The 26687-nt window shown below is 49.5% G+C and overlaps 2 protein-coding genes and 1 pseudogene across 8 annotated transcripts in view; 1 reads left to right on the top strand and 2 right to left on the bottom strand.

Moving 5' to 3' along the window:
- Window positions 1-53: 53 nt before the first annotated feature.
- Window positions 54-3863, top strand: TCF19 (transcription factor 19). Of its 5 annotated transcripts, XM_082415478.1 has the most exons (5): window positions 57-219; window positions 644-1207; window positions 2260-2815; window positions 3076-3106; window positions 3427-3863. In XM_082415478.1, the coding sequence occupies exons 2-5, from the start codon at window positions 970-972 to the stop codon at window positions 3505-3507; spliced, it is 906 nt and encodes a 301-aa protein (XP_082271604.1). In that variant the 5' UTR covers window positions 57-219; window positions 644-969; the 3' UTR covers window positions 3508-3863. The 5 variants fall into 5 exon arrangements, with proteins under 5 accessions (XP_082271603.1, XP_082271604.1, XP_082271602.1 ...); XM_082415477.1 differs by having other exon boundaries at window positions 54-321; window positions 3076-3863; XM_082415476.1 differs by having other exon boundaries at window positions 3076-3863.
- Window positions 3864-3963: 100 nt separating this feature from the next.
- The window catches only part of POU5F1 (POU class 5 homeobox 1), a 36880-nt gene continuing 14156 nt past the window's right edge, over window positions 3964-26687 (bottom strand). Inside the window, exons 1-5 of one of the 2 annotated variants that reach the window (XM_082415509.1) lie at window positions 9763-10263; window positions 6686-6806; window positions 6286-6416; window positions 5813-5971; window positions 3964-5709 (exon numbers count right to left, since the gene is read on the bottom strand). In XM_082415509.1, the coding sequence (XP_082271635.1) occupies window positions 5443-5709; window positions 5813-5971; window positions 6286-6416; window positions 6686-6806; window positions 9763-10167 (1083 nt within the window). In that variant the 5' untranslated portion in view covers window positions 10168-10263 and the 3' untranslated portion in view covers window positions 3964-5442. Of the gene's footprint in view, window positions 5710-5812; window positions 5972-6285; window positions 6417-6685; window positions 6807-9762; window positions 10264-26687 lie in introns of those variants that run through there. The other variant, XM_082415508.1, reaches the window with a different exon arrangement.
- LOC309638131 (vacuolar ATPase assembly integral membrane protein VMA21 pseudogene) lies at window positions 14954-24692 on the bottom strand (annotated as a pseudogene). The gene is made up of 2 exons: window positions 24566-24692; window positions 14954-23078 (listed from the first exon to the last, which is right to left on the bottom strand). The product of its transcript is annotated as a vacuolar ATPase assembly integral membrane protein VMA21 pseudogene (transcript).

Consider the following 26687-nt stretch of genomic DNA (forward strand, 5'->3'; position numbering starts at 1 on the left):
GGCAAACAAGATGGCCAATCAGAAACAGCGCGGGGGGCGGGCTCGCTCGGCGGGAGCTTCGGACCCGGGAATTCCGAAGGCGGGGTCGGCGCTGCCCGCGCGCGGAGGCCGCACCCCTCCTGGCCCTGGTTTCCTCGCTGTCAAACAGCCGCAGGAGCACCAACCCGGGCCGAGCTGGCACTGCCTGGAGAGGGGACCATTCCGAGACTGCACCGCGCGGTAGATACGAACCTGGGCTGGGGCGGGGAGGGAAAAGGCTGGGTTTGCCTTGCATCATCCCGGGAGCCCTTTCTTCTGTTTTTATCCCACCCGGAGAAGTCGGTAAGCAAGGGTTTAGATCCACTTTGCTGGAGAACGTTAGAGACCCGTTTGCACTGCCTTTTGAGGGGTGACAGTGGATACACTTCCCACTGGGGTTCAAGCCAACTAGTTATGAGTGAGGGATTGGCCAGAAGAGTGAGGCGTGGGCTAGCAGGAGGGTTACTCTATTTGGATCAGCAGGTTTTACAGGAAGAAGCTTCTCTTCTCCAAATTACACTGAGGTGACAAGTTAATATCACACAGAAGCAGTCCCCACCCTCACTCCCACACCTACAGTTCGAATTTCCCTAGAAGCTGCCTAATGTATTGTTGCCTTGCACAGATTGAAGGCTCCTGGAATACTTAGCAGCCTGAGGATCCGATTCAGCTTCGTGCCACAAGACGCCTTCATTTTTGCACTACACTGGGACCTTCACCGAATTTTTCAGTTGCAAAGCTGTTGACAGCCAATTTTGCATCGCGTCCTAGGCTCCTTGCACTCTGAATTTGCCCTACTCAGGGAGTGTGCTCAAAGTTGAAATTGCACAAAGGACAGCTCAAGTTTGCATCAGAGGGAAAGTGAACTTAGGCCAGATGTGCATGGCCCAGGGAGTGGGAAAGGTGATGGATTCCTAAAGTGGAAGAGGTGGTGTGGAGGGGGCACCGCCCATGCTGCCTTGCTTCCAGCTGCTGCGCATAGGGGGCGGCAAGGGTGGCGATCTCTACACCTTCCACCCCCCAAGTGGGGCTGGCTGCACCTACCGCTTGGGCTGCAGGGCCGACCTCTGTGATGTGGCCCTGCGGCCCCAGCAGGAGCCCGGCTTCATCTCTGGAGTCCATGCGGAGCTGCACGCTGAACGCCGGGGTGACGACTGGAGGGTCAGCCTGGAGAACCATAGCAGCCAAGGTGAGGAGTGAGCAGAGCAGCCTTATGCCTGGGCAGTGCAGTTCTGGGCTGGAATGACCAAGAGTCTCCACAGGGACTCTGCCTGCCTCCCAAACTCCCCATCAGGTTGGATGGATGGTTGTCATCCAGACCTGTCTTCCCACCAGAAATGTGCAGTGTCAGATCTTTGTGGGGCTGACCCTGTTTAGCTCTTAGAGGGGCTGGGAGGTAGATCCAGGGCCTGGAGTATCACAGTGGGGTTGTTCTGGGGCCACTGGGGGACAAGCTCAGATTTGACTAAGTTTCGAGATTTGTGTAGGAACCTTGTCCTTAGCTTAGGGCAGTTATATGTTGAATTATGTTTTAATGATCTGGACATGTGTCTTACTCCCTGACTTGGAGGCAGTTAAGTCAGCCTCACAAGGCCTGGGTTCCCTCGCAGTTCTGCTACTGGCACCTGGCAGTATCACTCAGGCCTGTCACTTCACCTTTTTAGATCTTAGTTTCCTCTTAGGTAGAATGTAAATCTTTGTAAGGTCTGTTTTGGGGAGTGCTGTGGGGATTGGATATAGTGGCCAACATTCATTTAGTGCTTACTATTATGAGACAAGAACATTTTAAGGGCATTAAATGTAGGTGAGCACAAATACCCCATTTCACAGACAAGGAAAATGAGGCATAAAGAAGCTAACTTGTCCAGGGTCACATGGCTGGTAAGTGGTGGAGCTTGGATTTGAACCCAGACAATCTGAGCTGTGCTGATTAGTACTGAGTTGGAACTGAGTGAAAGTGAGCATCTCTGAGAATTGGACCTCAGTGAATTGAGGGAAGGAGTTCATTCCCTCCATGTGCCCTGAGGGAGGGCATAAGAAAAATAAACTCATTCCCAACTCACAAGGAGTTTCATATCTGATGTCACCTGCTGAGAGATTTAGAATGTGAGAATTTGATGACAGGTGTCGTGTTCTTCCTCATGTTCCCCAGAAAACCAGACAGGACCAGATTTCTCCACTTCTGACCTGTCATTTGTTTTTGTCGTTCTCTGTATTTGTCTGGTGCCCCACAATCAACAGGGACTTTGGTCAATAATGTCCGACTCCCAAGGGGTCACAGGCTGGAGTTGAGTGATGGTGACCTTCTGACCTTTGGCCCTGAAGGGCCCCCAGAAACCAGCCCCTCAGAGTTCTACTTGTTTCAGCAAGTCCGAGTCAAACCTCAAGATTTTGCTGCCATTACTACCCCACGGTCTAGGGGAGAAGAGGGAACCGGGGTTGGTTTCCGGCCCATGCTGCCCTCCCAGGGGGCTCCACAGCGCCCCCTCAGCACCCTCTCCCCTGCCCCCAAAGCCACGCTGATCCTCAACTCCATTGGCAGCCTCAGCAAGCTCCACTCCCAGCCCCTCACCTTCTCACGGAGTGGGGGTAGGCCACAGAGCCTGCCTGTTCCCACTCCAGCTGGGGAAGTGGGGACCACCCCTTCTGTCCCACCCCCAAGAAACCGGAGGAAATCAGCTCACCGCGTGTTGGCAGAACTGGATGATGAGAGAGAGGCTCCCAAGAGCCCCCCACCAGTCCTTTTGGAGCCCAGGAAGAAACTCCGTGTAGAGAAAACCCCACTGACACCCAGTGGGTAAGTAGAGAGAACTTTGTCTCGTATTTCACTGCCTTTTGATTCTTTTAGAGCCCTAGGCTGGGAAGTAGCTCTCTGCTTGGGGGATGGGGATGGGAGATGGAACAGAAGTTGGAATGACAAGACCTGGGTTCGTTCTTCTAACCAGATTCACCTTTAGTCTAGTGAATCTATATAGGTTCACTCTGCAGTTATCCAGGGGAAAGTTTTAGGCCTCTGCAGGTTTCCAGTGACCCTGGTTTTTGTGTCACTTTCTTCAGAAATCGACGTGGGCGTCCTCGGAAACACCCAGTGAGCAACCCCAGGGCTCCCCCTGCAGTTGGGGGCGGGGAGCACTGTGCAGCCCCTTGTTGCTGCCTACCCCAAGAAGAGACAGTAGCCTGGGTTCAGTGTGATGGTTGTGACATCTGGTTCCATGTGGCCTGTGTTGGTTGCAGCATCCAGGCTGCCAGGGAGGCCGACTTCCAGTGCCCAGGCTGTCGTGTAGGCATCCAGACCTAAGGCCCACCACCAAAGCACCAGAGGACAGAGCTGGCACCTCCAGGACATGGGTGGACACTGGGGTGCCAATGGGTCCTAAGAGATGCCCTCTTCTTCCCTTGCCTCTCTAGGAGGGAATGACTACAGGGGAAGGGTCCATTCCTATGGATTATCAATTCAAGGCCTGGAGCAGGCCCTCATGGCCAAGGTAACAGAAGAGATGGCTTCCTGCCAAAGATATTGCTGCCTCCAGGAAGTTGCCAGTGAGCTGGAAATTCCTACTTGTCACAAGCTGTAGGTCCTTGTTGTCATGGACACTAGAATGTCTGGTCAAGAGAACCCATCAATTGCAGAGGTCACGCCTGGGAAGTTATAAGCCCCAGACTTGAACAAGCAAGTTCTAAATGTTCTTGATGGCATCGCCTAAGGCATCTCTGGGAAAACCTAGGGCACAGCCCCCAAACTTCCTTACATTGTGAGCAGTCCTGCCGCTGACCACCATGATTGTGACCTGACTTTTCAGAGCTTTGCTTCCATTTCCAAATAAAGAATGAGCAGCTTCATATACTCCAAGGTACTTACTCTTTTTGTGGGTCTGATACTCCTTGCTTTCCAATTTTTGAGAGAATGGAGTGGTAAAGTCTGGAAAACTAATTCAGATTCTTAGGGGAGGAGATGAGCAGACAAGGCAGAGAAATACAAACCTGCTCTCTGAAAAGGTGCAAATATATGAGGTAAGCTGGAGGTGGGAAGACAGGAAAAAAGGAATCCAGGTAATTACAGTTTCTAGTTTCAAAGAAAACAGATCCGGGATTTCCCTGGTGGTCCAGTGGGTAAGACTCCGAGCTCCCAATGCGGGGGGGCCCGGGGTTCGATCCCTGGTTGGGGAACTAGATCCCGCATACATGCCGCAACTAAGAGCCCACATGCGCCACAACTAATAGATCCCACGTGCCGCAACTAAGACCCGATGCAGCCAAAATAAATATTTATAAAACAACAACAAACAACAGATCCACTGCCATTAAAATAAGGTACTTGGGATTTGGTCAAGTTCATGAGGGTGGCAGAACTTTTACAAGGTTGACCAGTACTACCAGGAAGAGAAAACCTGAGACACCAGCTACAACAGATGCCGACCTGGTCCAGTATATCAACATAACCCACATATGCTACACTGATTCTCTTCTGACAGTCGTACACCAAGCCAAGATACTGTCAAAGTAGCATTTCTATAGTTCTTATTAGGAAAGCCCTATCTTGACCTATCCTATTGCAACCTGCATATCCATCCCCTTCCTCCTCTACTTAGACTTACCAACCCAAGTTTTTTACACATTGAGGAAAGGCTCCAGAGCAAGGGCTCTAATTAGGAAGTGGCAGAGGCAGGACTAAAATGTGGGAGGTTTTGGTGAGTCACAGACAGGGTAGGCAAAAACCTTAAGTGGAAACCAAATGGACCCAGGTATCAAGAAAGCACAAAGTAGAGTTTCCGGTTGGGGTGATATGCAGAAGAAATGAGTACCTAAAAGACTTGATTTCTTAGCACAAAGCCACTGAGGACTTCCAGAGTAGAGTGGGGAAAAGCAAAAAGCCAGCTCCTAATAGGGAATGGACTATGTAATAACTGCATCTTTGGGCAAAAATAAGGTGTTCACCTCCAATTTCCCCAGGTCACAGGCTCCTAAGAACTAGCTCACACCTATAAGAGCCCTCTACATATAAACTTGGGATCCAATCCCAGATCTCCCTCTGACATTGTGACTCTGGGCAGTTTAAACGGCATCCTTGGTCTCAGGGTCATTTGGGTGGAAGAGCTATTAATACCCACTATTAACTATCCCCATCCACGCTTCAATAACTAGAGGAGAATAAACCAAAGACAAAAGTATCCACCTACTAGGTCCCAGGCTTCTTTATTTAAGAACAAAGTGATGAGTGATGTGGGGATTAAAATCAAGAGCATCATTGAACTTCACCTTCCCTCCAACCAGTTCCCCCAAACTCCCTGCCCCCACACCCTTTGTGTTCCCAATTCCTTTCTTAGTGAATGAAGAACTTAATCCCAAAGCCCTGGTACGAACCCCAGGGTTCTCTCCCTAGCTGTCCCCCTTCCTCTGCCCCCATTCCTGGGAAGGGCAAACACCTCAGTTTGAATGCATGGGGGAGCCCAGAGTGGTGACAGACACCGAGGGAAAGGCCTCACCCTCAGGAAATGGGACTGAGGAGTACAGCGTAGTGAAATGAGGACCCCCATAGCCTGGGGTACCAAAATGGGGCCCTGGAGCCAGAGGAAAGGATACTGGTCCCCCTGAGAAAGGAGACCCAGAAGCCTCAAAATCCTCTCGTTGCGAATAGTCACTGCTTGATCGTTTGCCCTTCTGGCGACGGTTGCAGAACCACACTCGGACCACCTGGGAGTGGAAGACGGGAGAGGGACATTCGATCATAAGCTCTGGGAGGTGTGAATGGGGAGGAGGAGATGGAGCACACAGGGACGCGGACAGGGGCACTCACATCCTTCTCAAGCCCGAGCTGCTGAGCGATGTGGCTGATCTGCTGCAGGGTGGGCTTTGGGCACTGCAGGAACATGCTCTCCAGGTTGCCTCTCACTCGGTTCTCAATACTCGTCCGCTTTCTCTTCCGGGCCTGCACGAGGGTCTCTGCCTTGCATATCTGGGCAGGTGGGGAGATGACAAGGAAGGAAGTGGGAGGGCAAGCCTCGAACCTGCTGAGCAACAGCATCATGAGGTCAATGACTCGAGAGCCAGCTGCTCAGGAGCACTGACTGGCACCAGGGCCACAAGAAAGATCCTGGAAGGGTGGGTTTAGACCAGTGGCCCTGGACCTTCTCCCAGCAGAACTGAGGAATTGCACTCCATCCCAGTGAGGACCACTGCCTCCAAGAGGGAGAGCTGCCAGCCATGGATGGAAGCAGTGGAAATCGGGCTGAGACCAGGCGGGTCCCTATGCATCCCTCCCACCCTCACCTCCTGCAGATTCTCGTTGTTGTCAGCTTCCTCCACCCACTTCTGCAGCAGGGGCCGCAGCTTACACATGTTCTTGAAACTGAGCTGCAAAGCCTCAAAACGGCAGATGGTCGTTTGGCTGAACACCTTCCCTGGGGAGGTGGGTTGAAAGAAGCAAGGTGAGGCAGCAGGCAGGGCCCTTTCGACCCCAAGACCCAGGGCTTGCCACCTCTTCCTGCCCTCCCAAGATCCCACACAAGTACGGTATCTCTTCCCCCTCTACCCTCACCCCTAAAGAGGGTAGAAACACCCTTCTCTCACTCCCTTGGTGGGGAGGAAAGGCCCAAATTCAGGGATGTTCCTTCCAGGGGAGATGTGGTCCCTGTGTTCTGTGGGTCAGAACATGCTAGGTGAGACTCACCAAAGAGAACCCCCAGGGTGAGCCCCACATCGGCCTGGGTATATCCCAGGGTGATCCTCTTCTGCTTTAGGAGCTTGGCAAATTGTTCAAGGTCTTTCTGAAGAGCTTTGATGTCCTGGGACTGCATTTTAAAAGGCAGAGGACATGTAAGAACATAAACATACCAGTTACCCACCCCACCCCCCCCTTCCATTTGGGCCCCAAGGAATAAACAGTCTATGGGAGCATCTCTGCTTCCAGGCTACCCACCTAATAAGTAGAAATAAACTATATACAAATGTCATTTACCCCAGAAAGTGACACATCCATCAGATGCAGAACGTCATTCGATAATGCAAAGAAAAGCCCAGGCCTCAATGAGAACACCTGTCAGGTTATGAAGGGGGCTCCTGCCCTTTAGTTCTTTAACACTCACAAAAGCTTTTTGACTCTAGTATTACCTCAGTTTGAGGAAGTGTTGAGTGTAGAGATACAGAGCACCATGTCTCTGGTTCTCTTTCCAAATATACTCTCTCCAGCTTACTTTGAGGGTCCCACAAACTATGACAAGGCATGCACATTCACAAACACACTACAAAACAGTCGTCATACGAGGTATGAATAACATGCTTTGTATATAGTTAGTGCTCAATTTTTAAAAATCTGATTATCCCTTATTTTTAACTGTATCTTTCTGCAATATAAAAGCATCCTCATTGACTAATACAACATATTTATTGAGCACCTTCTGCAAACCAGTGGCTACACCAAGTAGACCAAAAACCCTGGCCCCAGGGACTTCCCTGGTGGTCCAGCTGTTGAGACTCCACACTCCCAGTGAAGGGGGCCCGGGTTCCATTCCTGGTCAGGGAACTAGATCCCACATGCCACAACTAAAAGCCTGCATGCCGCAACTAAAAGACTCCACGTGCCACAACTAAGACCTGGCGGCGCAGCCAAATAGATAGATAAATTTTTTTTTTAATTAAAAAAGAAAGAAAGAAACCTAGCCCCAAGGGGCTTTCACTGTGATGAAATTATTATCCAGTATGTTAGAAGTGCTATGGAAAAAAGTAAAGCAGAGTAGGGAATTATGGGGAAGGTGACAATTTTAAATAAGACAGTCAGAGGTGATGTTTGAGCAAAAGGAAGGAGCAAAGTGGAAAGGCCCTGAGGTGGGTGGGCCCTGGTAGTAGCAAAGCCAGCAACAAGGCCAGCAGCAAAGCTAGCATGGGCGGAGCAGGGTGAGAGGACTGAGGAAAGGGAAGAAGGGGAGCTGATGAGGTCAGAGAGGTGAGCAGAGCAGATCCTGGAGCTGCCGCCGTAACTTTGGTTCACTCAGAGAAGTGGAAAGGCGCTGAAGGGTTTTGTGCAGTGAAATGATCTGACTCTCACATTTTAAAATGTTCACTCCAGTTGATGTACTGACCATAGACTAAAAAGAGGCAACTGCAGCAATCCCAGCCTAATGATGGTGGCTGGGACCAGGATGGCTCTAAGTGATTGATTCAGGATGTATATCCAAGGTAAAGATAGCAGCGTGTCCAAAGGATTGGATGTAAGGATGTGAAAGGAATGAGGATGACTGGTTTGGGCCTTAAACTACTGGGAGATGGACAGGGTGGGGCAGTGCAGGGAGCCATCCCCGCAGGAGACAGAAAATGCAGTGGTCATGTCTAGAAGATATTTGAGCCTTGAGGGTGGATGAGAGGTGGATGAAAGGTAGACAGAGCAGAGGTTGATGGATGGAGCCCTGAGGCTCTCCAATGAAGGCCAGTGGCCAGAAGATGAACAAGAGCAGCCAGGCCTCTGTGCAGTCCTGGAAACCTAAGGGAAGTATTTCGAGGGTCATCAATCACATCAAACTCAAATAAGGTAACTTCCGTTCCCAACTTCTGCTCAACCGATGTCGCAAACCTATAAACGTCAGCTGTTCCCATCTCGGCTTTTCCAAATCATATTTTGGGGATTTGAAATAAGGTAAACCCCAGTTCAAATCCTAGTTTTACCATTTAGCAGTTAAGACCCGTGAAATAGGCTAATAATACCTCCCTAGGAGATCTTGTGCCAGTTAATGAGATAATGATGTAGAAACTGAGCCCACAGCCAGGCATTTAGGAAATGGACCACAATTGGCAGCCATTATCATTCAAGGCTCAGCCGTCGCCTCGAGCAAAGAGTCTAGGGCTACTCGGTCAGCTGCAACCAATCACACCACCTTCGAAGAGGTCTAAAGGTTTAGTACTTGATCTCTAATTGCTTGCACTTGTCTCTTCCTCGGACTAGAAGATATATCCTTAACAGTCCCCAGCAGGGCTGGATGCGGAAGTCTTCAATTCCCTCAGCAAACCCTACATTTGGGGAATGGCCTGGAGATGACTTCTTCCCCTTTTCTCCCCCTGTTCACTACTTATGGAATTACGGCTGAAATTGGTGTTTCCAGCTCTCTACAAGGGGGTGTCAGGGTGTGCACTCTGCCTGACTGTGACTCACTGGGCCCAAGGCAGAGGTCAAGGGAAGACAAGCCCTAAACTTGATGGAGGGTAAACCCAAACTCCACACATCCACGCAGCCCAAACAGGAGCTTCTATCAGAAACCAGTCACACCCTAGACCTTCAGGAACAATAACCCTGGGATAAGCACGGTTTTCACCCTCAGGCCACACTTAACCCTAAGGCGGAGATCCTGGATCTGATCAAGCTCAAATTTTCAAGAAGGGATCAGGGTAGAAGAAGGGGCTCCAACCCCAAGCTGGGTCTGGTGCTGGGCTGGTAATGGGTGACCCGACCCAGGTCAGACCTAGGAAGTGGAAGGACCTACTTGACAAGGGCCGAGGGGGGAAGCAAGGCCAACTTCCGACTGCCCCAGGCCGCCCTGCCCTCACCTGTGGTTCTCTCTAAATTCCAGTCCCTAGTTCCCACCGGGCCCCTGCTCAGGGCGGCCTGCAGTCGCCACACACGCGTCCCGGGGCGCCGCCCTCGCCCGCTCCCCTCCTGGGTCGGCGACCCGGGCAGCTGCAGGCGATCACCTCCCCTCGCGTGGCCGCCCCCGGCCGGCGCGGTCGCCCCCCGCCGCCCGCCCCCAGCAGCTCACTCGCCTCCTCGGGGTTCGGCTCCAGCTTCTCCTTGTCCAGCTTCACGGGGTCAGCGGGGGCGGCGCAGGGCTCCGGGGAGGCCCCCTCGGAGTTGCTCTCCACCCTGGCTCCCGCCTCGCCCTCGGGCTGAGGGGTCTCCAGGCCGCCTTGGGGCACCAGCCCCACTCCAACCTGAGGTGCACAGTAGGCCATCCCTCCGCAGAAGTCATAGGGCGGGGGGCACGCGGGAAGACCCCACACCTCGGCGCCGGGCCCAATCCCCGGCCCGATCCCTGACCCACCGGGAGGCCCTTGGAAGCTCATCCAGGTCCGAGGATCAACCCAGCCCGGCTCTGGCCCTCCCGGCCCATCGCCTCCACCGCCCGGCGGGGGCGAGAAGGCGAAGTCGGAAGCCAGGTGTCCCGCCATGGGGAAGGAAGGCGCCCCAAGCCGGGGGCCTAGGAAAACGAGGGCTCTCCTAGGGACGGCTCGACACCTCTCTCCCTCCCCAATCCCACCCACTAGCCTTGACCTCTGGCCCCGCCCCCTGGATGGGTGGGGGAGGGGACGGTGGGGGTGGGAGAAACTGAGGCGGAGGGTGTTTGCCGGCTGCTGGCGGTGGTGTCTGGGAGCCGAAAGCCAGGCAGCTCCAGCGGGCGCCTCTCCAGGCCCCAGATCCCGAGGCTCTAGGTGCAGGTCCCCCATGCGGGCCTTCACTCCCAACTCCCAACAGGCCGCCCGGCCCTCCCGACGCTCCGCACACACCAGAGGTGCCTGGAATCTCTTCCACACCTCCTGCCGGTTCTTCAGGAGCCCGGCTGCTGGACCCCTCTCCAGACACCCTGGCACCGTCCCCTCACCCGAACCCAGCCACCCTCTCGGCTCCTCAAACATTAATTGTTTATGTGTCAAGTCCTGATGGGGCTACCCCTCAATTCCTTAACAGCCCCCTCCCCGTTGCCCTCCTGCACCCCCAATCCAGGAACCTAGTTGTTCCCATTTAGACTACTGGCCAGATTCAGTTACCCCAAAGCTGCGATGCCCAGCAGCCATCTGCCCAGCCTGCTAAGTTCCACCCCATCACCAGGGGCAGACTGCCAGACAGGCTTCCATTCCATCCCCGGCTTTCCCGGCTTCAGAGCCCCCTCACCTACCAGAGTCAGGGATGGAACCCCTACTTTCCCTTCTAGGGGCCAGGCTCTGGGCTGACTGGTCCTGAGTCTCCCAACCTTTGTCCAGACAGAAGAATCGGACGCCCCCTCATGGGTCCCCCACTGCGGGTCACGCACATCAAGTTCCTTGCCCCCCTCTTCAGAGACCCACATTATCTAGTCCGTAGTTGACTGTTCTCCCTCCCCCACCTCCCAGCCCAGGCCTCCGGCCCTAGGCCCTGGGTGGGGAAAGCCCAGGAGGGAGGGGGGAAGAAAAAAATATCTGACTTCAGGTTCAAAGAGGCTTGGGAGGGACGGGGGGAAGGGGGCCGGACAATGGCCTTGGCTGGACAATCCTGGTCCCCAGAGGGGGCAACTCTAACCCTAAACAAGTGCTCAACCCTTGAATGGGCCTGGATGGCTCCCCTGGGGACAGCTTCCTGCCCCCCAACCCCCCAGCCCCGATCCCCTCACACGGAATCCCCCTCAGAGCAGCTAAAAGAGCTCCAGCAATAACCCCCCCATCCCCTCAAAGACTGAGCCTCAGACAGGGACCCCCACTGGGACCTAGGTCTCCTGTCCCCCTCTAGAGGACTCAGGCGTCCAGCCTCATCATCTACCCCTCCCCCAGCCCCCCCAGGCCTTTGTGTAGGGGGGCTGGTGAAAAGATGAGGAGGGGGTGGAGAGCGACTTGGGGGGGTGTGCAGGAAGCCTGCCCTAAGCTCTCCCACAGGGTCTATTTTTCTGGGCCTGTCCTGAGGGCTCACACTGCAGGCATAGTGCTTGATTCTGTTTGCAAGAGAATAGCTTTCAGACTGCCTCTCTGCTTGGGATGAGGTTTGTCTGTCTGCTCCCCAAACTTGCCCTAAATGAAGGCCCCGAGGTGAATTGGGGGGCCTCCGGAAAGGCTGTAGACCAGAGCTCCCTACAGCTTGGAAGGCCAGAATCCTGAGCCTGGGACATGGACCTCTGCCGACTTAGACATCTCTTCATCTCAGCCCCGTCTGAGGTTGTTTGCTCAGCATCTACCTTCTGAGGGGCTTGGGGGTCCTGCTGGGCGTCCTCTTGACTGTGGCCAGCCATCTTCAACTTGGTGGTATCTGGGAGTCCTCTGAGCCTGTTTTTTTTGTTTTTGTTTTTTTTCTCCTCTGAATCTATATCACACAGCCCCTGCTCCAGCCCATCTCTAAGTACTTTTTGGGCAACTAATTGTATGCATGCATTTCAATACTTCCCATAGGTCTGCTGGAAGATCTACAGGGCAGCGAAACTGGAGCTGTATTCACCACTAAACCACTAACTGCCCAAAAGGCAGATAGATTAAGGGGCCTGGTGGGGGTGGAGAGGTGTGCTTTGGACCAGGAGGGGCCCCTCCCCAGCCATCTCCCCAACCCCCAGGACAGAGCCATCACAGCCCCTTTGTCATGCATCTATCTGCTGTCTGCCAAGAAGACGGCCTCCCGGAGGAGGGGGAGGGGCGGACCTGAGAAATCTCCTACAGCAGTGCTTCTTGGCTCGCCGCCCTCTAGGCTCCCAGAAACCCCTTCCCCCATGTGGTCCAGAGAGCCCCTGTACCCCTGTCTTCCCAGCGGCCCCTAAAACACCTTCCTCTTCTCCCCCCACTCAACAACACCCTCTGTTTTTTAGATTACAATCAATAGTTGCTCTAGGTGGTATGTTTCTGGCCTGAGCAAGAGTCCCATTCCAGAGGGAGAGACAGAGGAGGCGAGGGTGCCTGGCTGCCTGACTGGCTTGTAGCCAGAGATCTGAGCCAGATCAGTCAGGTGCTTGCCTGGAGCCTGACCCAGAACCTTAATGGAAAGTTAAGTTTGTCTGCAGTCCTAGCCAGCCCCTGCCCAGGCCAGCTCTGTGCAGGCCCAGAGGAGACTGGAAGCGGGGTTGAGTCATCAGACCTGGCTCCTCCACTCTCCTGGGTCTTAGGGAGTCACTAAACAACTTCAATTCCCCGAAACCAATTTAGGACTGGGCTCACAAACTCTCCGCATACACCTTTATTATAGTGCAATGTCAAGGTCCTACACAAAGACAAACGCAAGTATCTGGTTGTAGAGCATGACCCAAGGAGGGCAGGTGAGGGCCACCACTCCCTGCCAGGTGTGGCTGGCCTGGCTTGGTTGCTAAGAGGTGCAATGGTGGCCTTGCTGCTATCGGCCCAGCCATCCCCTCGCTGTTCTGTTGGGAAAACCAGCTGAAATGGCTCATGGGGACCAACGGAGACTTGCTCTAGACCAGGGTGGCAAACCCCTTATTTTGACTTCTGGCTTCTGTCAATCTGAAGGCAGAAGAAAGGGAAAGAATGGAAGGCTGAGGAGAGAAGGGTTCAGGCTTTGCCCACTTTGGGAGAATATCTCCCTTAATCTCAATTTACACATTTTCCACTGCTCACCGTAAACCACCCCCCTTCTTCTCAACAACTGACCTTATGATCTCTCCTGCGAGGTCTGCAAACTGAAATCTTCTTTTCCCAAATCCAGGTACTGTTACCTCAAATCTAGGGGTCAGCTCTCTGCTTGTAGTCTGTAGGGAGATAGAGAAGTGAAAGCAAGAGGGAGGGGAAGCCAGGAGAAGAGGTCAGGAATAAACCAAGGGTCTACAGACCAGGGTCCTGGGCCCTGGCTCTGACACCCCAGTGGATGGCGCCTCACTTTCTGTGCCTTGGTTTCCTCATCTAATAAAGAGGAATTGGACCAAATGAGCCCTAAATTTCCTTCCAGCTCAGACATAAAAGTGCTGCCCCTCTCCCGTACACCCTCCTCTCTATCCTCACCACTTAGTTGTCATGGGACTAGCAATCTCTCTCCGCACGCCTGTGAAGAAAAACTGGGGTTGGAGGGGTGGGAGAGGAGGGACTCAGTGAGATGCTGACACAGGCTTTCCCGCCCTGCACCCCCATCTCCCAGCAGCCTTCCTGGGAAATCTAGCAGAGTTTCCCCTCGAGTTTGATCAAGATTTGTTTGATGAGTTTGGGAGGCCAGTTTTTATTTGGTTTTGGTGTTTGGGAACTTATAAGAAACATACTTCAGGAAGTAAAACTTTGTGTGTGTGTGTGGACAAAGGCTAGAGAGGAAATGGAAATCCTAACCTACTCCTTCTTCTTTTCATATTTTTCATATTCCCTCCTCAGTTGCTTTTCTCTAAATCGCTGCTCTTGGACCTCAGCCTCCCAGAGAGAGGGAAACCAGATGATCCTTAAGGTCGCTTCCAGCTCTAAAATTCTTTAAAAAAAAAAAAAAAGAAAAGAAAAGAAAAGAAAAAGGAAGCAAAACCTGTCGGGACTTCCCTGGTCGTCCAGTGGGTAAGACTCTGCGCTCCCAATGCAGGGGGCCTGGGTTCGAGCCCTGGTCGGGGAACTAGATCCCACGTGCATGCCACAACTAAAAAAAGAAAAAGAAAGACAGCTCTAAAATTCTGAGCATACCTGCTGCCCTGCCCTTCTGCCACATCTTCCAGAGGAAGGTGCCTACAGCTCCCACAGTGACCACTCCAGAGGCCAGGAGCCCAAAGAAGATCCAGACAGGGGTGGGTGTGTGTTGCTTAGAACCAAGAGGCTCTGAAAGATGTGGGCATGTGAGGCACTGACAGACCAGCCTGGCTCCCCGACCCTTTCCCTGGGCTACCCTGGCTGCTCATCTGAGGTCCTGCAGAGACCCAGCATCAGACTGGGATGCCACCAGACAGGAAACCTCTGCTGTGTCAAAGGGCATCTCAGTGGACTGCTGGCTCTAAGCAGTCCCATCCCACTTTGATCAGATGGCTTGAGGTCCCAAAGACCCAGGGTTCAGGGACAGCTGGACACCAGAGGACAGAAACCACGGGCCCTGCATGTTGGGATGGGCTCTCTTCTAGGGGGCTTTGTAGAGAGGCACACACACTGAGGGGGCCAGTGGGACAGGGAGGAGTGGTGGCAAAGGAGACCTAGAGACTCCTAGACCAGGGGGGACTTGCCACCTCTGGTCTTGCCACACTGCCATGCATCCTCCACAACAGGGCCTGGGCTGCCACCCAGGCACCATTCACACCACATTCCATGGTGACCGCCTGAGTACCCTGGGGTGCTAAGCCCTGGGCCAGAACTTGAACACCAAGTAGAGAATGGATTGAGCAAATATGTGTGAGAGAAGGCAAACCCAGTGGCTAGGCTGGTCAGCAATAGAACTGTGCTCATGAAGGACAAAGATAATGCACGGACTTCCCTGGTGGTCCAGTGGTTAAGACTCCGCACTTCAAATGCAGGGGACACAGGTTCGATCCCTGGTCCGGGAAGATCCCACATGCCACGTGGCATGGCCAAACAAACAAAAAACTGTGCTCACGAAGGACACATTTAATGCAATAGAGGTCTGCTCCCTCATCCCTCCCCGCCATGCCCTCAGCCCCTTCACCTTCCCCACTGCTCAGTCCCCACCTATCATTCCTAAGGCTGGGGCCCCACCCCAGCTTGCAGGTATTTCCTGAAATGGTAGAGGCAGCTCTTGGTCAAGAAGGATTACTCTTTTCACTTCTCTCCATCTGTAGTTCTGTTTTTTTCTGGCTTGCTTTTGCTGGAATTGAAAGACTCAAGTGTACTGAGAAGGGAGTCCTGGCCATCAGAGTTGTATTGCCAGTGTCCCCAGGTGCTCTGATTCCCAAGCAAGTCGTGTGACTCTGAAATGCCGAAGTCCCAGAACTCCAAAGGAGAACAAAGCATTAGTTTTCTCTACCTCCACTCCCACCACTTTCCAAAATGCCTGGAATTCCCTTCCTCTGCTGATAAACCCTCACTCATTCTCCAAGACATATCTTCCCGGTCATGCACATCCCCACCAAAGTCATGCTGCACCCCACCCTTCATGCCCTGCAGCAAGTGGCTCCCTCCTTTGCTCCCATCATGCCCTGCTCATGCCACAGTCATGGTACTGACCACACTGAGCCCTCCTGAAGGCAGGGACCCATGCCCTGTGCCCAGCATCATGGGTTTTTGTTTGTTTATTTGTTTGTTTTTGGCCGCACCTTGCCCTTGCAGGACTTCCCTGACCAGGGATAGAACCCGCGCAGTGGAAGCACAGAGTCTTAACCGCTGGACCACCAGGGAAGCCTCATCAAGCTTTTTTAATTGAAGTATAGTCCACATACAGTATTATATTACTTTCAAGTGTACTACATGGTGATTTGACATTTGCATACATTATGAAATGATCAGCACAAAAAGTAGTATCCATCTGTCTCCAAAAGTGTTACTACTGGGGACTTCCCTGGTGGTCCAGTGGGTAAGACTCTGCGCTCCCAGTGCAGGGGGCCCAGGTTCGATCCCTGGTCGGGGAACTAGATCCTGCATGCATGACACAACTAAGAGTTCACATGCCACAACTAAGAAGTCCACATGCCACAGCTATGAATGAGCCCGCATGCCGCAATGAAGATCCCCCGTGCCGTAACTAAGACCCAGCACAGCCTAAATAAGTAAATAAATAAATATTTTTTTAAAAGTGTTACTACCATATTATTAACCATATTAACCGTATGCCTTACACAGCAACATGTTTAAATCCCAGATCCAAATGCCACTACTAGATATATTGTCCATAGCAAATAAAACTGAACCTCTCTAAGCCTCAATTTCCTCATCTGGGAATTGGAGATAACAATAGTGATCAAATAATATAATGCATGCCAGTGTTAATGTCATACCTGCCAATAAGAATTCAAGAAATTCAAGAACTAGTAGCTGCTGTTTATTTTTTAATATTTATTTATTTATTCGGCCATGCTGGGTCTTAGTTGTGGCACGCAGGATATTCGGTCTTCATTGTGGCATGCAGGATATTTGATCTTCATTGTGGCATGCAGATCTTTTTAGTTGCGGCATGCAGGGTCTTTTACTTGTGGCATGTGGGATCTAGTTCCCTGATGAGGGGTCGAACCTGAGCCCCCTGCATTGGGAGCTCCGAGTCTTAGCCATTGGACCACCAGGGAAGTCCCAGTAGCTGCTATTGTAATGTTTATTATTGGTAAAGCACCATGAACAGCATTTACTAGACCCTCAGATATTTGCTAGATAAAAAAAAAAAAAAAATGATGTAGGTTAGAAATATACTTCTCTTGGGACCCTGACCAGGTCTCCAGGGTTCCTATAACTACTGGTGGAGATGGGGAGATGGCTATGTCAGAAAGGCCATTTATTTCCCAGACCCTGGATTTGAAAAAGTTGGATACAATTTTTTTTTTTTTCACCTGAAGGGAAGGCCTGGGGTTCTTGAGACCATGGAGAACTCTCTAGCCCTGTTCCCTGACTGGAGAAAGGTAGGAGTCTTATACTTAAGTCCTACCCTTTCCAATACCCAATACTCAATATCCAATCCTTTGGGCACCATCAGGTACACACTAGGGTCTGGAGTCAGGGATGAAAGCCCCCAGGAGGAGGAGGCAGCATCAGTGAAGGGTGCTGTATCCAGAGTGCTCAGCAGGGTGCCTGGCTTCGAGTTTAATAAATATTAGTTTAACAATAATGAATGAACAACTCCATATCTTTAGGGCTGCTTTGAGCTCTTCCCTTCACTCCCCATCACCTTGGCTCTGATTCTTCTGCTCCACGATGCTTCTTAGTTGATGACAAGGTACTGGGCTTTGGCCTTCATTTTGAGAATCAGCTTTTCCCAAACCCCTAGGTCCCTGGCTTCAGACCAGGATGCCTGGACCTCTGCCCACCTGCCCTCCTTGCAGCACCATTAGAAAGACTGGTCATCCAAGAGCTTGAGAATTCATAAAGGGCTTGCTCAGGGCTGGGCTGGGAAAGAGTGATGAAGCTGTAGTGCAGAGAATAGGTTGCTGAGGGGAAAAGAAATGGTGGGAATGGGTTATCTCTAGTGGGCACTTTTTTAGGGAGATGATTCCACAAGTATCCTGTAAGAAGGTGAGGAGGTAGGACTATCATTAGGACAGCAAAAGAGTGAGTAAGGGGCATGGGGAGTGAACAATGGGAAGGGAAACTCTTACTGCCCTGCAGGATCTCATCCAGGCTCCTAGTTTTAGATAGTAATGACTCCACTGTCCAAATCCTTGCACTTCACATCAGTGTACCCAACCACCTACTGGCCATCTTGACAGAATGTCCTACATCACCTTAAATTCAACATATCTAAACTAAGGATATCCTCTTAGCCCCCACCAGGGAACAATCTGGCCCTCATCCTGCATTCCTGGTAGGTGGCATCACCATCCGACCTATCTGCTTGCTTAAGTCAGAACTGGGTTGTAGTGTGGGAAATTAACCTAAGTCACAGTGGCCTCCTGGTACAGTACCATGAAGCTATCCAGAGGTCGTGGAACAAAAAGGCTCACAGACCAAACTAAGATGCTTGAACCACGTGGTTTATTAAATAAAGGTAAAACACACCGTGAGGAGCAAGGGAAAGCGATGAGGGGAGGTTAACACATTTAAGATCAGGTTCAAATTGGGTGGAAGGCTCTTGCAGCCTGAATTCTGGGTTATGCATACTGATAGCCTCAGATGTCTCATATGTTTTAGGGCTCATGAGTATTTAGTGCCTACTTTGGTCCTTCCCTCCCTCCCTCCCTCCCTTCCTCCTTCCTTTCTTTTTCTTTTTTCTTCTTCTTTTTTTTTTTTTTTTTAATTTATTTATTTAATTTATTTATTTTTGGCTGCGTTGGGCCCTCGTTGCTGGGTGCAGGCTTTCTCCAGTTGCCGGGAGCGGGGGCTACTCTTCGTTGCTGGGTGCAGGCTTCTCATCTTGGTGGCTTCTCTTGTTGCAGAGCCCGGGCTCTAGGTGCGCAGGCTTCAGTAGTTGTGGCTCGCGGGCTCTAGAGTGCAGGCTCAGTAGTGTGGTGCATGGGCTTAGTTGCTCTGCGGCATGTGGGATCTTCCCGGACCAGGGCTCGAACCTGTGTCCCCTGCATTGGCAGGTGGATTCTTAACCACCGCGCCACCAGGGAAACCCTCTTTTTCTTTCTTTTTTTGGCCCCATGGCATGTGGGATCTTAGTTCCCCAGCGACTGAACCCACGGTCCCTGCACTGGAAGCATAGAGTCTTTACCACAAGACCTCCAGGGAAGTCCCCCTCCCTCTCTTTCTACCTCAGTTCACACAAATACGTGTTCTATTGATACATACTCATCGACATCTAACGTGTCTCACAGATTCCCAGTGTGCTTACCTTTATAAAGTCCATCTGTCCCATTTGTCTTCTTGTCTTCTATAGCAGAACTGGCTATTCCCAAACAATAGGCAGGTGTGCTTTACATGGGCGCTTATACTGGATTGCTGCCTACCTCAACACCTTCCAGTTTCAAACCATTACCAAGCTCTGCCCATTTTTAACTTCCCATTTCTCAAATCTGGACATTCCTCTTTATCCTCATCAAACCAACCCATAGCATTGCTTGCTTGGTTTATAGCCAGAGTCTTTCCAATTGGACTCCTTCCCTCCCATCTTAACCATTTAAAATCCATCCTCCTTGATATAATCAGGGTAATCAATCTGGAAATATGTGTCTGACTGCATAGCTCTCTGCTGCTCCTTCAAGGATTCCCTTTCGTTTTCAGGATGACTTCCAAGCTCCTTAGCAGACTAAACAAGGCCCCTCAAAGGCTTACTTCACCCTCATCTCTCACCACTCCCTGCCTTCACTCTACGCTCTTGGACCAGGAATGTTTGAGCATCTCTACTCCTGCTGTTGTTCCATGTCCCAGTGTCTTCCTGAGACTGTTCACTCTCAAGGGAAGACTCGCCACCCCTTCTGCTCCATACACCAGTGGCATTAAAGCCTTACCCTGGCCTCAAACCGTCTGCCACTCTACTGCACCCCTTTATTTCAGAGATGACCTCTGACTCTTACTCAGAGAATGGTGGGCTAATCCACAATGCGCACACACACCCTGCACACTCATCTGTGGGCTGTACTGCCCTAACGGGGCCATCCCTTTTCTTCCTCAAGTTTCTTCCTTGGCCTCCCTTTGACCCCCTGGTTATTCCCTTCTATCTAGCAGGGGAATAGAGAGGTAGGGGGTTTGAGGACAGTGCTCCTCAAGCTTGACAGAGCCTAAGAATCACCTGGGTTTTTTGTTTCCCAGGCCTTTCCTCTCTAGAGCCTGACTCAGGAGGTTTGGGTGGGACCCAATAATCCATTTTTAACAAGCACCTCATTGGTGAGTCTTATGAGATATAATGCCTTGGTTTTAAGTCTCTGAGCTTTACTTTTCTCATGTATAAAATGAGGAAATAGTGCCTGTCTTAGAGGACTAGAGGTAATACCTCTCCCCCTAAAAAAAAAAAGAAAAGAAAACTGGTAGGTATTTTAAAACACATTGCTAGTCAGACATAACTCCTGTTATCATTGGCTCCTTTTCCAGAAATTTCTCCCTTTAGACTCACTCCTTCTCTTCCCAAAATAGGCTCTGAGAATAAATTGTCCTTCTCTACTCCTTAGCCCCTCACTTTTTTCCTCTAATTTTTTTTTTATTGAAGTATAGTTGACTTATAATATTATATTAGTTTCAGGTGTACAACATAGTTATTCAATATTTTTATAGACTATATTCCATTTAAAGTTGTTATAAAATATTGGCTATATTCCCTGTGCTGTACAGTACATCCTTATATCTTACATTTTTTTAGCCCTCGCCGCATGGTACCTGGGATCTTATTTCCCCCACCAGGGATCGAACTTCTGCCCCCTGCATAGAGAGCATGGAGTCTTAACCACTGGACCACCAGGGAAGTCCCTATATTATTTATTTTATACCTAGTAGTTTGTGCCTCTTAATCCCCTGCCCCGATCTTGCCCCTCCCTCTACTCCTCTCCCCACTGGTAACCACTAGTTTGTTCTCTGTATCTATGAGTCTCTTTCTGTTTTCTGTTGTTATAGTCATTCATTTGTTTTATTTTTCAGATTCCACATATAAGTAAAAACATACAGTATTTGTCTTTCTTTGTCTGGTTTATTTCATTAAACATAGTACCCTCCAGGTCCATCCATGTTGTTGCAAATGGCAAAATTTCATTCTTTTTATGGCTGAATAATATTCCATTGTAGATATACATCACATCTTCTTTATCCATTCATCTGTTGATGGATACTTAGATTACCTCCATATCTTGGTTATTATAAATAATGCTGCTATGAACATTGGGGCACATGTATCTTTTCAAATTAGTGTTTTTGTTTTCTTCAGATATATACCCAGGAGTGGAATTGCTGGATCATATGGTTGTTCTATTTTTAGTTTCTTTAGGAACCTCTACACTGTTTTCCACAGTAGCTGTACCAATTTACATTCCTACCAACGGTGCATGAGGGTTGCCTTTTCTCCACATCCTCACCAATAAAATTTATTGTTTGTTGTCTTATTGATGATAGCCATTCTGACAGTGTGAGGTGATACCTCATTGTGGTTTTGTTTGCATTTCCCTGATGATTAATGACATTGAGCATGTTCTCATGTGCCTGTTAGACATCTGTATGTCTTCTTTGGAAAAATGACAATTCATGTCTTCTGTCCATTTTTAAAATCAGGATGTTTGGTTTTTTTGGATATTGAGTTATATGAGCTGTTCATATTTTTTGGATATCAACTCCTTATGAGACATATCATTTGCAAATATCTTCTCCCATCCAAGACGTTGTCTTTTTGTTTTGTTGATAATTTTCTTCGCTGTGCAAAAGCTTTTAAGTTTGATTACATCTCATTTGTTTAGTTCTGCTTTTGTTTCCCTTGCCTAAGGAGACAGATCCAAAAGAATATTGCTAAGACTTATGTCAAAGTGTGTACTGCCTATATTTTCTCCTAGAAGATTTATGGTTTCCAGTCCTACATTTAGGTCTTTAATCCATTTTAAGTTTATTTTTGTATAAAGTGTGAGAAAATGTTCTAATTTCATTCCTTTACTGTCCAGTTGTCCCAACGTCACTTACTGGAGAGACTGTCTTTTCCCCACTGTACATTTTTGCCTCCTTCGTCATAGATTAATTAACCGTATATGCATGGGTTTATTTCAGGACTCTCTGTTCTGTTCCATTGATCTATATGTCTGTTTCTGTGCCAGTACCATACTGTTTTGATAACTGTAGCTTTGTAGTATAGTCTGAAGTTAGGGACCATGGTACCTCTGGCTTTGTTCTTTTTTCTCAATATTGTTTTGGCTATTTGGGGTCTTTTGCAGTTCCATACAAATTTTAGGATTATTTGTTCCAGTTCTGTGAAAAATATCATGGATATTGTCATAGAGATTGCATTAAATCTGTAGATTGCTTCGGGTCGTTTGGACATTTTAACAATATTAATTCTTCCAATCTATGAACACAGGATATCTTTCCATTTACTTGTATTGTCTTCAATTTCGTTCATTAATGTCTTAGAGTTTTCAGGGTATAAGTCTTTCACCTCCTTGGTTAAGTTTATTCCTAATTATTTTATTCTTTTTGATGCAATTGTAAACGGGATTGTTTTCTTGCTTTCTCTTTCTGAGAGTTCGTTCCCACTCACGTTTAATTAACAAAATATTTTACTTGATTGTTTTTTTCTGGTAATAAAGTAACATCAGCTATCTCAGAATAACACCACAAAGAAAGCGAAAGGCCCTCCAACACCTTTCCTCCCAACATAACCACTGTCATCAGCTTGGTGAATGCTCTAAAAGGTTACTTTTCATGAAGCCGCTTTTTTAAACAAAAAATTAGAGTCTACTCTTATGTAACTTCTTTATTTTCTTTTTTTTTCCCAGCCAGTTTCTTTATTTTTCTTTTTTCTTTTTTTGATTTTAACATGTTCTTGCAACTTTACTGAAATCATGAATATCCCAGAGTCATTTACCATTTTAAAAAATCAATTTAATGCTATCAAAAGGTGATATTCACATTAATCCTGTTTGTCTTCACGCCACTGTCATGAGCCTTCATTCCAGGCGCCATAAACAAAGAGGGCCAGCACCACGTGGGCGGCGACCACTGCAACAATAACAGCATAAAAATAGCTGTCCCTATTGGACATCCCAAAGGCACCTTCAAAAACATATTTATCGTGAAATATAACCCAGCAGGTATAGTGATCTTTAAAGCTGTGAAGAACAGGAGCATCTCCAGAGTGAATGCTAATGAACTCTCATTTCTGAAGCCGGGTGGCTGCAGCGCGTTCAGTGACGCTTTATCAAGGCGCTCCGTGCCCGCAGCAGGTGCTCAGAAGAGGGCTGGTCTCAGTGGCTGTGCTCAGTCGGCTTGGACGACAGGTCAGTTCATGCGGGCTGCACTGGAAGTGCCTGCGAGCTCAGACTGACCGGCCTACTATCCACTTCCTAATTGCAAAATCCACCAACACTTTTCAGCCCTTATCTGATGTGGTCTCTCAGCCACCTGTGACTCTGGATGTCACTTCCTCCTGTCACTCTCCTGTTTGGGAGCTGACTCCTCTCCCCTGCCTCCCAGACTGGCTCCAGTACCCCAGCCGTGACTATTGGGTTTTCTGAGTCACTTCCTCAAGCCCTACCCTCTGCTCATTCTCCAGGTGTTGCCTGGAAACACCCACTCACCTCTGGACTTCTCTCATTACCCTCCTAGCTCCCATCGTCCGTCCTCCACACAGCTGCTTTTTCAACACAAGTCTGATCATTTTACTGCCCTGCCTGAGATTCCTTCAATGAGACCTTCCCCAATGCCTTCAAAAATAGTCCATTTCTCCACCTGGCTCCTGTGAGAAACGAACCTGACCAGTATTTGGAATCAGAAAAATCTGGATTGACGTTTCTCACTCAACAACATACCAGCAGTGTAAATTTAGGGAAGCTGTGTAACTTCTAAGTCTCTCTCTCTCTCATCAGTAACACAGGAAAGCAAGACTAAGGAATATGGCTGAGAGTCAAGAGTTTAATGTTAGTAAATACCCAGAATGCAAGGGCAGAGAGGAGGGCTCTAAAAACCGACATGCTCTGATTCAGCCTATGCTTTCCTACCCTCAGACAGATTTTCAGATCTCCCTGTGATTCCCAGAAGCCCACTCTAGCTGCCCAGTTGCCTGGAGTGCCCTTTTCCCCCTCTGGTTTGTCTGCCCAAGACCCTGCCTATCTTCCAACATTATTGAATTTCAGCCACTTCCTCTCAAGCCTTTCTGCACCTCTGAATGTAGAATTCACATCCTCCTTTGGGAAGTCCCTGACCCTACACATTCTGCTGTGATAGCATCTTTAATATTTTATTGCACTAATCTGCTCACTCAATCGTTTTTCTTTTCTTTTTTCTTAAACCAAACTGACACCCTTTAAGATGAGATTTTATTCATCTTTTCATCCCTCGCACCAAGCACAAAATAGTTCATCAGTAGTGGGGGGTTGCCAACACCAATTCGATATAAAACTCGTTTCCCCCTCTGCTCAGTTCCTAGCATCATGTAGGACTAAGTGTAGGGATTAAGTTTCAGACTGAAGTGTGGTGGGAGAGGATTTGGGGTAATGTTACTTATGGCCTTATCTTCTCTCAGCTTTGGCAACCTTGTCTCCCCAGACCTCTGTTGCTGGGCTGCAGGAGGCGCTCACAAAGGGCTTGACAGAGGTTTGGGGGAGGGTGTGCTTGGGGTGAAGCGGAGAGGGTGGACACAACTGAGTGGCCCCAGAACTCAGCGCCCCCGTGAGGCACGGTCAGGCCTTGGGGCGGTGCGGGCGGGGCACCTGGCCTTGGTTTTCCGGGGGAGGGGGGCGGCAAGCCTCTCGCTGCAGGGCTGGGGATGGGGCATGGAGGGGGTATGTGCTGCAGCACAGCAGCAGCACCAGCAGGAACCGGCCAGGGCCCGGCTCGCTCATCTAGCCCCGAGGCAGGGCGAGCCCCACTGCCCGACCCGGCTCCCCGTGGCGAATCCCAGGGAGGCTCCCACAGGGCCATAGCTGCTTGAGAGACGGGACTTTTCCTTTTCCTTGAATCCCTTTGGATTCAATCTAGTCAGAGCCAGGCTTCTGCCCTACCCTGATGGACAGAGGTGCTTTGGTTCATCCTGACTGGATTAATGAATTTAAATTGTTCTTCCAGGGCTTCCCTGGTGGCGCAGTGGTTAAGCATCCGCCTGCCAATGCAGGGGACAGGGGTTCCAGCCCTGGTCCGGGAAGATCCCATATGCCGCGGAGCAACTAAGCCCGTGCACCACTACTACTGAGTCCGTGTGACACAACTACTGAAGCCTGCGTGCCTGGAGCCTGTGCTCCGCAATGAGAAGCCCTCGGCAACTAGAGAAAGCCCGCGCACAGCCATGGAAGACGCAACGCAGCCAATAAATAAATAAAATAAATCTATTTTTGGAAAAAAATTTTAAAAACTAAATTGTTCTTCCTCGGTCACCATGGGATTATGACTTTTTATGCTCAGACTCCTCTTCACCAGTTAAATATTATGCTTTTAAAAATCTACTTTCGGGACTTCCCTGGTACTGCAGTGGTTAAGAATCTGCCTGCCAATGCAGGGGACACAGGTTCGATCCCTGGTCTGGGAAGATCCCACCTACCTCGGAGCAACTAAGCCCCTGCGCCACAACTACTGAGCCTGCGCTCTAGAGCCCGGGAGCAACGACTACTGAGCCCACGCGCCACAACTACTGAAGCCCGGGTGCTCTAGATCCTGTGCTCCACAACAAGAGAAGCCACCACAATGAGAAGCCTGGCACCGCAATGAAGAGTAGCCCCCGCTCGCCACAACTAGAGAGAGTCCACAGGCAGCAACGGAGACCCAATGCAGCCAAAAATAAACAAAAAATTTTTTTTTAATTTAAAAATCTACTTTCATGTCTGATTTCCTAACCTCTGACTAGCCCCAACTTCCATTCTCAGTTAATGGAGCATTTGAAGATGCATGGGTGTTTTTCTGGTTTCGTTTCAAATTGTGGTAAAATACACACAACATAAAATATACCATTTTAACCATTTATAAGTGTACCATTCAGTGGCATTAAGTACATTCACATTGTTGTGCAACCGTCGCAAAGAAACTTTTGTATGTATTCAATATAAAATTTAAAGTATAAAAAGTAATATGTGCTTCTTGTTATAGGTGAATGCTCCAAAAATTTATAAACGAAAAGTTAACAAATGTATTCTGTTTCCACCACCAAGAGGTAACCACATTAACAGTCTGCCATGTAACCCCTCCAGATGTTTCTTTAATGACCATACAAGCAGATGTCCACATATTTGAGGGTTTTATTTTTTGCTTTTACAGGGATGGGATAATGCTGTTCATAATAGTCTGCAACTCACACACATCCCTCTGTACATATAGATTAAACTCCTTCTTTTTAATAACTGCATAATAGTCCATGATATGGATGCATCACAATTTATCTAGTCTTTCACTGGATGGACATTTGAGTTGTTTCCAGTTCAGCACAACAAATAAAGCTACAATAAACATCCTTACATGTTCTTAACCTGCTACCTCCATAGGAGATATTCCCCACCTTGGACTGCTGGGTCAGTGGGTGGCAGGTATTTTCCTTTACATTGTCAGATTATTTCACAAACAATGGAAGCAGTTTCCAGTCCCCACAGTTTCCATTCTCAAGAATGCCCCTGTCCCTGTATCTTTATCAGCTGTAGATGTTATGGCTAATCAGTTGAGTGACCTTTCATGGGTTTGCAGACCATTTGGAATTGTAATTAAAGATTTTAATGAGGCTGAACTGCCAAGTTTATCTCTGTCTCAAAGAGACTTCAGCTTCCCTATTAATTCAGCCAGGATCAGTGCTGCTTGGTTTCTCAATAGTCAGGTTCTGAGGCTGGCTATGGCCGTGGTACCCATGCGGAACACCACGG

The sequence above is a fragment of the Balaenoptera physalus genome (genome assembly GCF_965194825.1).
Source record: "Balaenoptera physalus genome assembly, chromosome: 11".
Taxonomy (NCBI): Eukaryota; Metazoa; Chordata; class Mammalia; order Artiodactyla; family Balaenopteridae; genus Balaenoptera; species Balaenoptera physalus.

Bases quoted from the DNA above. Each gene is read 5' to 3' on its own strand.
- TCF19 (XM_082415477.1), top strand. From the start codon at position 970: ATGCTGCCTTGCTTCCAGCTGCTGCGCATAGGGGGCGGCAAGGGTGGC. The intron at 1,208-2,259 runs GTGAGGAGTGAG...CACAATCAACAG, and splicing joins GGAGAACCATAGCAGCCAAG to GGACTTTGGTCAATAATGTC. The intron at 2,816-3,075 runs GTAAGTAGAGAG...CACTTTCTTCAG, and splicing joins ACCCCACTGACACCCAGTGG to AAATCGACGTGGGCGTCCTC.